This window comes from Gallinula chloropus (assembly GCF_964237585.1).
Source record: "Gallinula chloropus genome assembly, chromosome: 19".
NCBI lineage: Eukaryota > Metazoa > Chordata > Aves > Gruiformes > Rallidae > Gallinula > Gallinula chloropus.
Window position 1 is genome coordinate 859,774 of NC_140104.1, and position 10,061 is coordinate 869,834.

General features: G+C 64.8%; 1 protein-coding gene across 1 annotated transcript; it reads left to right on the plus strand.

Moving 5' to 3' along the window:
- Window positions 1-3,709: 3,709 nt before the first annotated feature.
- HSPB1 (heat shock protein family B (small) member 1) lies at window positions 3,710-5,768 on the plus strand. Its single transcript, XM_084272866.1, has 3 exons — window positions 3,710-4,099; window positions 5,097-5,160; window positions 5,415-5,768. The coding sequence occupies exons 1-3, from the start codon at window positions 3,739-3,741 to the stop codon at window positions 5,572-5,574; spliced, it is 585 nt and encodes a 194-aa protein (XP_084128992.1). The 5' UTR covers window positions 3,710-3,738; the 3' UTR covers window positions 5,575-5,768.
- The last annotated feature ends 4,293 nt before the right edge of the window (window positions 5,769-10,061 follow it).

The window sequence follows — 10,061 nt, forward strand, 5'->3', positions numbered from 1 at the left end:
GTGACCGCCGGGGAGCTGGAGAAGAGCCGGGAGCTGCTGAGGATGGACCTGGTGCCGGGGCAAAGCGGGGCCAAAACCCCCTCTGGGTCCGTGCATCCCCTGGGAGGGGGCTGTGTGTGTCCCCCCCCCCGGTGTTTTTGGGGTCGGGGTGGGGTGGGGGTGGATATCTTCTTGTTTCTGCGAGCGCTGGGGTGGGTGGACGGGCTGGGCGAGCACAGAGCGAGGAACAAACTCAGCAGAGACCTCGGGGCGAGCGGCTGGGGGCGGCTGGGGCCCCCCTGGGACTCCCCCTGCGCTTTTTGGGTTGGTTTGACTTTTTTAGCACAAGCGCATCCTTGGGGGGGAGGGAGGGGATGGGGCAGGAAGGGGCTTCTCCAGCCCAGGCTCTGCTGGAGGAGGGGGTGACATCCCAGGGGGAGCCCCCACTTTCCCGGCAGAGGAGTCACCATGTCCCCATGCTGGGACAGGGGCACCACGAACCATTTGCCCCCCCCCCGCCTCCGCAGCCCCTCCCAGCCCCAAGCACACACCGAGCCACGGATGAACAAAAGCCCTAGAGCACCCCACGCCGGGGCTGTCACCCTGCGGGCTGTCGCTGTGTCCCTGGCACCCCTCCATCTCACCCAGGTTTGGGGGTCACCCCCAGGAGCAGGGCGCTGCGGGGCTGCAGCTTTTCCACCTTGGGGGGGCCACATCCAGCCACCCTCCAGCTTCGGCACCCCACACCCTGCCTGGGGGGGCCGTTAACCTTGGGAAGGGGGGGCAGGAGGGCGAGGGCTCAGCTGCAGCCCGGCTTTTGCTGGACTTTGCTGATTTCCCCCTCCTCCCCCGCCAAAAGCAGCCCCCCGGGCACCGGGGCAGCCCTGCACCCCTCTGCTGCTGCTGCTGCTGCTGCTTAACCCGGGCGGCCCCGCGTTTTCCAGCCGGCTGGAGCAGGACGATGGGGCCGAGCAGCTGCCGGGATTCCCCCGCTGCCCCGGGGGGTGCCGGGCTCTGGCGGCCCCGCTGGGGGCTGGGGGGGGTGGGGGGGTCCTGTGCTGGGCTGGACGCGCCACGGGCTCGTTACCCAGCGGCCTGATGGCCCGGAGGTCCCGGCAGGGCGGCGGTGTGAGCAGAGGGTCCCCTGGGGTCACCTCCCAAACCCTGCACGTCGAGGAACCTGGTTCAGGCACCGGCGGAGAATTCACCAGCCCTTGGAGAAGCATCTCTGGGGCCGGGCTCTGCCAGACCCTGGGTCCCCCACCCCCCCACTCCATCGGCAAACCCACCCCCCCACCCCCACACCCCCGCCCCGAGGTGCCTGGATAAGCAGAGCCCTGAGAACTGGGGTGACCGGGTAAGGAGGGGACGAGCTGGTGGCTCTCCGGGGCTCAGCCTGTCCCCCTGTGCCAGCCCCGGGCAGGGCAGCAGCTCCGGGTGGGTCCTGCTCCCCCCGAGTGCATGAGTGCCCCCCACACCCCCACCACGCGCTCCAAAACCCACCCAACCCCTTCCCAACAGCCCCTGGGCACCCTGCAGCCCCCACCCCTCCTCATCGCCCCACGGGGTGGGGGGGCTCAGACCGGCCACAGGAACCCCAGAACCCTTCTGGGAGAGGGAGGGAGGGAGGGAGGGAGCCCCCTGGAAACATCCGAACCGGAGCTACCGGTGACTTTGCCGGTGGCCACAGCCCTGCAGCCCCCCAGGGCCCCCAGCCCCGACTGCAGCGCCGGCGCGGCCCAGCCAGCACATCAGGGAAAGTCCAGTCTTCCTCTTTCACGGGCTCGTCTCCTGCCGGGGGAGCGAACTGGGACACCCACCCTGGAGAGCCGGCGGTGTTCTCTGGCGCGCTCCGGGCCGTGGGGGCAGCTGTAGAGTCAGTGAGCTGGTTCCATGACAATAAACACAGTATATATTGTAAATGACTCTGCTGGGCACCGAGGGGTTTCTTCATGGGGGGGGGGGGGGGGGGGGGTGGCACGACGGGGTTACCCTGCTCCCTCTCAGCCCCACCGCCCCAGCCGCAGCCCCATCCTCCTTCCCCGCCCCCGTCTCACCCCACCCAAGGCTGGATCTTCCCTGGCTCTTCACTGGCTCGGCGCAGAGCAGCGCTGGGCATCGGTTGTGTGGCTGATCCCCCAGAGCATCCTGCTGCACTGGGGGGGCTCGTCTGGGGAGGCCCTGCTGCTAGGGCAGGGGGTCTCATATCACATCTGTCCCATCTCCCTGCAACCATTCTGTCTCCCTCCATCCCTCCCTGCATCCCTCCATCCCTCCCTGTATCCCTCTCATCCTTCCCTGCATCCTGTCCTGCATCCCTGCATTCCTCCCTGCCTCCTTCCCTGCATCACTTCCATCCCTCCTGTCCCTCCCTGCATCCCTGAATCCCTCCCTGAATCTCTGCACCCCTCCCTGCACCCCTCCCAGCCCCTCACCTCACCAGTCCCCGCAGCACCTTGCCCCACCCCTTTCCCCAGGCTCCCCTCCAGCCTGCACCAGTCCCAGCAGGATGCGGCCCGTGGCCTCCAGCCCCAGGGAGCTCAGCTGCCTCCAGCCCTGTCAGACACAATGCTGGGCTCTGTCCCCCCAGAGGGGACCGGTAGGGATCTGTGGGGTGCTCCTGCGGGTGGGGGGACAGCCCCAAACCCCCTGCTGCACCTCGTCCCCCTTCCCTCCTTACTGTGTCCCCATGGCGAGGGCACCTTGGGGTCACACATCCTTGAGCTGAGTGTGTCAGGTCTCAGCTACCGCCCGGCTCCCAGCACTGGTCACAGGCTTCATCGAAACCCGGCAGGCAGAGCCCAGCCCCGGAAGGCACAGCCCTCTGGCCCCCAAAAGCTGGTGGGTCCCACTCTGCAGGGCTGGGGGCAGCAGGGGATGGGGCAGAGGGGACGGGGCCTCAGGGCTGCCGGGCTGGGAGAACAGCCCTTCCCCGGGATGGGGGCTGGACTCTGGCCCTGGGCAGGAAATTCCTTCCTGGGGAGATGTGCTGGAGCACGAGGACAAAGAGCGTGGGAAGGAGCCAGCCCCACAGGGGCTTCCCCTTCCAGCCCCCCAGCCCCATGAGCCGTACAGCACCCAGGGCCCCACCAGCCCCAGGACGTCCTACCGGCCCCACCAGCCCCCACCACGTCCTGTGAGCTCCCGTCAGGTCCCATTGGCCCCCATCAGCCCCAGAGGCCCCCGTGACCCCCCACCCCCAGGGGCTGGAGCAGCCTCACCCCAACTTGGTGCTGGGGGGTCCCCACCGCCGTGTCGAGCCCCAGGGCCCCAGGGCCGCTGGAGGAGCCGAGAGGCTCCAGAAGCTTCTGGCTGGTGGGTGACGCAGCGAGTGTGGGGCTGGGCACGGGCCCCTCCACTGACTCATCCCCCCCCCCCCGCAAGGTGCTGGCCCAGCCCCAGCCCCCTCCCCACGCGGCCGCGGGGCTGCGCATCCCTGGGATGGTTTTACAGGCGAGAAAGGAGCCTGGGAGCGGCTCCAAGGACCATCCATCACTCCCAACCAGCCAACCCTCCCGCGGCGAGAGGCGGACGGACGCGTCGCTGGCGGGGGGGACCCGGGGGGCTGCCAGCCCCAGCCTCGTGCCGCCCATCCAGTGCGGCTGCGCGCGGCCGCCCCGGCGCTGGGAAAGTTTCTCGTCCCTTCCCTGGGCCCTGCTGCGATTTCCATTAATAGCCAGCTGAGCCGCCCAGCTAAAAATAACCTCCAGCCCTCTTCATAAGTCGTGTCCGGCCGCCCCCCCCGCAGCCCCGCGCACCATGGCCGAGCGCCGCGTCCCCTTCACCTTCCTGCGCAGCCCCAGCTGGGACCCCTTCCGCGACTGGTACCATGGCAGCCGCCTCTTCGACCAGTCCTTTGGGATGCCCCACATCCCCGAGGACTGGTACAAGTGGCCGAGCGGCAGCGCCTGGCCCGGCTATTTCCGGCTTCTCCCCCGGGAGAGCGCGCTGATGCCGGCCCCGGGCTCGCCCTACGGACAGGCCCTGAGCCGCCAGCTCAGCAGCGGCATCTCCGAGATCCGCCAGACCGCCGACAGCTGGAAGGTCACCCTGGACGTCAACCACTTCGCGCCCGAGGAGCTGGTGGTCAAGACCAAGGACAACATAGTGGAGATAACCGGTGGGTGCTGGGGATGGAGCTCTGGGGGTTCCCTCCCTCCGGGCCTTGGGTACTGGGCTGGGGGGAAAGAGGGTGGGAAGGGGAAGCAGGGTGGAGTATGTGATGGGAAGCAAGGGAGGGGAAAGGAGAGGAGGAGAGGAGAGGGGAGGAGAGGAGAGGAGAGGGGAGGAGAGGAGAGGAGAGGAGAGGAGAGGAGAGGAGAGGAGAGGAGAGGAGAGGAGAGGAGAGGAGAGGAGAGGAGAGGAGAGGAGAGGAGAGGAGAGGAGAGGAGAGGAGAGGAGAGGAGAGGAGAGGAGAGGAGAGGAGAGGAGAGGAGAGGAGAGGAGAGGAGAGGAGAGGAGAGGAGAGGAGGAGGAGAAAGAAGGAGGAGGAAGAGGAGGAAGAGAAGGAGAAGGCTCAGCGTCACAAGCTCAGTCTCGGGGTGCATGAACACTGAAAGTTTTCAACAGGCTGCAGACCCCCCCCCCAGCCCCACCCCTCACTGCTGTCCCAGCCAGACATGGGGAGGGGGATGTCACAAGCCCCGCAGCCCCCCACTGCTCCTCCCACAGCACCCTGAGCTCAGCCAGGGCCACCGTGACATGACGAAGCCCAGAGCATGTGGCACCAGGCCAGCAGCGTGTTTGCTGCCTGCGGGGGGTCCGCATGGGATGGGGGCGATTCCCCAGCCAGTGAGATTTGGGGGTGCAGCCCCGGGAGAGCTGGGTGCTCAGTCTCCATCCCAGCCAGGCTGGGGAGCCAAAACACGGGCTCTGGGGCCAGCTGGAAACGGTCAGGTCCCCTCCCCACCTCCAGCTCCCTGCTCTTTGTCCCCCTGCATCATGGGGATGCTCCTGGAGGGGCCCCGCTGCCCCCAGACAAAGGAAACCAAGAGGGGCAGGATGAGCCCCAGGACACCAGCGGGACCGGGGGGCAGGGAAGGGTGCACACCCACCCACCCAGCGACCACCCACCCGGCCACGCTCCCCCAACCCTCCCGGCTCCTCTTCCCTGGCAGGCAAACACGAGGAGAAGCAGGATGAACACGGCTTCATCTCCCGGTGCTTCACCCGCAAATACACGTGAGTACCTGGGCGGGGGGAGACAGGACCCTGGCAGCCCCTCCCCCACCCCCACCCCCCCCCCCCGGGCTGCCTGCCCACCCCCTCCAGTGCCCGCTGGGCAAACTGGGGCTGGTGCTGGCCCGAACTGGGAGCAGGGGAAGGCAGCGCTTTGGGGCTGGGCGGGTGTCACCGGGCTCAGCATCGCGCCTGCCGGGGAGCAGGGTGGGGTGGGGGGTGCAGCAGCCCTGACGCCCCCCCCCTTTCCACCGCAGCCTCCCGCCCGGTGTGGAGGCCACGGCCGTGCGGTCCTCGCTGTCCCCCGACGGCATGCTGACGGTGGAGGCGCCCCTGCCCAAGCCCGCCATCCAGTCTGCCGAGATCACCATCCCCGTCACCGTGGAGAGCCAAGGCAAGGAGCCGGCCAAGAAGTAGACGGCAGCCAGGAGGAGGAGGAGGAGGAGGAGGAGAAGCTGCTGCCCCGCCCCCCATCGCACGAGGTGCATCCTCACGCCTGCCCCCCCCCCACAGCCCCCTTTCTAGTGTCTGTTTTGTACTCGCCCGGTCACCCAGTGCCTTGAGCCGGGGGAAGGAGGGGAGGAACCAGCTGAAATAAACCGTGGTGAAGGAACCGCCCCTGTGCCGTGATGAGCCCCCCGAGCCGGGATGAGCCCCCCGAGCCCCTGGGAACCGCTGCCTGGGGCCAGTGTGGGCGGCAGAAGGGCCACTGAGCCCGGCTCAGCAGCCTGGGGCCAGCGCCCCGGGGCCAGCGCCCCATGTCTTCTCACTCCGCATCTCTGCCCTGCATATCCCGCATCCCAGGTCCCCTACACACACATATCCCACGTCCCAGGTCCCCTACACACACATATCCCACGTCCCAGGTCCCCTACACACACACATCCCATATCCCAGGTCCCCTACACACACACATCCCGCATCCCAGGTCCCCTACACACACATATCCCACATCCCAGGTCCCCTACACACACACACCCCACATCCCAGGTCCCCTACACACACACATCCCGCATCCCAGGTCCCCTACACACACACATCCCATATCCCAGGTCTCCTGTATCCACACATCCCACATCCCAGGTCCCCTGTATCCACACATCCCACATCCCAGGTCCCCTACACCCACACATCCCGCATCCCAGGTCTCCTGTATCCACACATCCCACATCCCAGGTCCCCTACACACACATATCCCGCATCCCAGGTCTCCTACAACTCAGCTCTCCGTGTGCCAGCCTCCAGCATCCCGTTTCCTTCCACCCCGGGTTTCCAGTCTCACGTGTCCCCATGTCACACCTCCAACAGCCCAGGCTCAGCATCCCAGTCTGCCACATCCCAGGTGTCCACAGTTCGGGTCCCCACACCGCAGCTCTCCAGCACCCCGTGTGGTTACGGGTCCCGGGTCTCCCACCCCTCCGCACCCTGATCTCCTCAATCCAGGTCTGTCAGACCCCAGACCCAGCGTCCCGGCTCCCACCGTCCCCGGTGTCCGAAGCTCGGGGTCCCAACACCCCAGACCCGACCCTCCTGGGTCTCCACTCCCCACTGTCACCATCCCGGTCCCCTCCTCCCCTGAGACACACGCACAGACCCCCCCAAAGGCACACCGGGGACAAGCTCTGCCCGGGAAACGCCCCGTCCCAGCAGCGGGACCCCCAGACCCCCCCATCCCCCTTCCCTTCACCCGCTGCCGTGGGCTGGGCAGGCTGGGGGGGCTGGGGGGTCAGCCCAGGGTGCGGTCCCCGTGCCCCCCCGGCAGCACCGGCCCTACATGGGGCCCGATGTTCCCGTGTTCCCGCCCCGCCAAATCCCACTAATCCCCCTGAGTCATCCCGCAGGCAGACGGTGACCTGGGAGGAATCCCGCGGCTGCGAGGCCCCTCTCTGAGCACGGGGGGGGGGGGGGCTCCGTGTACCCCCTGCGCCCCTTCTCCTGCGCCCCAGCCCCTCTGCCCTGGCAGTCACAGGTGCAATGAGTCTGGCAGGTCTCGGGCGCGATGCCCAGGGTGGGTCCGGGGTGGGGTCCTGCTGCCGGGGAGGGGGTGTCACACGTGGGCCTGGGGGCTCCCCCGTGCGCGCGTGTGTCATTTTGGGGGTGGGTGGCCACGGCAACCAGAGTGATGGAGATGGTTGCCATAGTGAGCAGCAGCCTGGCAGCCCAGCCTGGGAGCTGGGGGATGAGCACCAGCCCTGCGGCGGGGGCTCGGTGCAATGAGTTTGGCAGGTCTCATGCCTCCTGAGGCGGGGGGGGGAGCTTCAGCCCCGGGGAAGGTCTCTGTAGGGGAGGGAGAGGGTACCATCTGGGGACTGTGCCCCCTCCCCAGCCCCCTGTGAGTTTCTGGGCTGCCCTGGGCTAAATCCTGCCTGGTAAGTAGTGGGGAGGCCCCTGACCCCCGGCTCAGGCTCTTTCCTCTCTGTGTGCCCCCCCCCGGGCATTTTGGGGGGGGCACTGATCCATGCACAGCCCTGCACACACACACACACCCCACCCCTGCACACACCCCCTCCCCACCTTGCACACAGCCTGGGTGCTGCTCCAGCCCCGGGGACCCATTTCCCCATCTGGGTGGGGAAACCAAGACCCCACCAGCGAGGGGAGGATGAGGAGGGGGTCAGGGTGGGAGTGTCGGGGGGGGGGGGGACAGGACTGGGGTGTGTGGAGCTAAGCCAGGCTCAGGAGGGCGCTGGGCCAGGCTCAGCTGGGCAGGTCGGGTCCTGCTGGCCCAGTGCACCCTGAGCAGCAGGGTGCCCATCAGCAGAGCACCAGCCCAAGCACGGACCCACAGGACCCCCCCAGGGCATCCCTGGCCCCCTCCCCTCTGCTGTGGCCATGCTGGAGGGGGTGAGCACAGGTGTCACCCCAGCCCCAGCCCACGGTGGCTCTTGCCCCCCCCAAAAGCCACCCCAGCCTTGGTGTGAGGGAGGCTGCACCCATGGGATGGGTGCTGTCACCAGGTGCTCCCGAGTCCCCATCCCCTCTTTGCCATCACCCTGGGGTGCTCCCAGCCCCTTCCCCGGGGTGTCTGTGCCACCCCCCGGCTCCCTGGCAGGGCGCGTGAGTCAAGGCGCAGATTCGGGTTGTAGTTCCAAGGGAGGGGGGTATTTTTACAGCGTGAGTCACGGTGTGTGGCCCGGAGTGGAAAAAACAGCGGGGGAGTGTGTGTGTGTGTGTGGGGGGGGGGAAGGTCCACCCACCCAGGACCACCCACCCAGGGGCACCCACAGCTCTCCCAGCCCCACAGCCCGCCCAGCCCCACGCGACCCACACCCCCGTGGGATGCTGAGCGGCATCTCCGCTCCTGGAAGCAGCCACAAGGCTCCAGGGACCTTCCCCAGGTCCCCCCCTCAACCCCAAACCCCCCCAAAGCCCCCCCCAGAAACTCCACTGAGGCGACACCACTTCAGCAGCGCTGACGTCAGATCTGTAAGTTTATTTGCTCAATGTACGACGGCTACATAATGACTCACATTCATGAGATTCCATCACTGAGGAAAAACCGCGGAGGATGGTCCGTGTGTGAAAGGATCCCTCACAGGAACACGGAGTTGGAAAAAGAATCACTGATCAGACCTTAAAAATAGTTCACTGCATAAACATGACGAAAAGCACAAACAAAGGCTCATTCAAAGAACACGGTCATTGTTCTCCTACACTGTAATAGTTATAATTTCACCATGACGAACACCAGACATTAAGGTTAAGCTAACACTGGTGTTTTTGCTTTTGCTTTTTTTTTTGTTTTTGTGTTTTTTTTTATTTATTTATTCGTTTTTATTTTTTTATTTCCATTTTTAAAAACAAAATCATATATAATTGCATGTCACTATAGCAACATCCAGAACAGATCAGTTTGTTACGATCACTATTTGGTAGAGCAAACTTTTACCCCCGAAAAAAAGGAAGAGAGGGAAGGAAAGAAAAAGAAAAGAAGGAGGAAACAAAACAAAACCAAAGAAACCCAAAAAAATAAATTAAAAAACCTTAAAAAAAAAATTTCTTTTTTTTTTTTTGAAGACTATTTTGTCCTAGGAATACGTAACATCTACAGTATAAGTTAATAAATTTCAAGCTACTGTATAGAAATACGACACTAGCATGCACAATATTGTATCAATAGAGTAATGGAGCAGTAATCATTTCACTGGAGACAGTATCATAGGCAAGTGCATCTCTTAAAAAACCAAAAGGAACCATTCAAGCTGCTTAAAAATCAAGTCCCTGCCCCCCGCCCCGCTCCTTTTTTAGCCCTCTTGTGCCATCTCACCTGCAGAAGTTTCCTAAAGCAGCCAGAGCAAAAGCTGGGAAGGAAAAGAGAGAGAGGGAGAGGAGGGGAGAGAAAGGAGGGAAGGGAAGGAGGTTTTGTAATTCCAGTAAATCACTTCCAAATGATACAGCTGGGACAGCACTGCTCACGGGACGCCGGGCAGGAGCAGGGGGGGAAGAGGCCTGACCCATCTCCCAGTCCAGGGGCCCGGCCCAGGGTGCAGCACCCCGCGGCCAGGGGGGCACTAGAACCGAAAAGGCTTTGCCACTCCGCCAGCACCGCCGGGCAGCGTCCGGAGGCCGAGCACCGGCCTGGGCTCCGCTGGGCCGCAGGGAGGGAGCTGGAGCCGGGTCTCCCCGCACAACCCGGCAGCGGGAGCGGCTGTACCGTGTGTGCGACACCACGACGCGCTGCTCGCGGACTGACTCTCGGAAGGGACAATGAAAGCCTGTTTCCAAACAAAAGCAACGACAACAACAACGACAACAGCAACAACAACGACCCCCCCAGCCCCCAGCCCTGAACACAACCTATGCAGGAGTGCCGTTCGCTCTCCTCACTGCGCAGCTCCAGGGGCAAAACCGCGTGGCACAGCACTCCGCGAGCCAGAGAACAGCAGTGAACTTCCAACAACGAT

What these genes read in the sequence shown, in the direction of transcription:
- HSPB1 (XM_084272866.1), top strand. Translation starts at nt 3,739, where the DNA reads ATGGCCGAGCGCCGCGTCCCCTTCACCTTCCTGCGCAGCCCCAGCTGG. An exon ending in CAACATAGTGGAGATAACCG is followed by an intron (nt 4,100 to 5,096) that starts GTGGGTGCTGGG and finishes CTTCCCTGGCAG; the next exon opens with GCAAACACGAGGAGAAGCAG. An exon ending in TGCTTCACCCGCAAATACAC is followed by an intron (nt 5,161 to 5,414) that starts GTGAGTACCTGG and finishes TTTCCACCGCAG; the next exon opens with CCTCCCGCCCGGTGTGGAGG.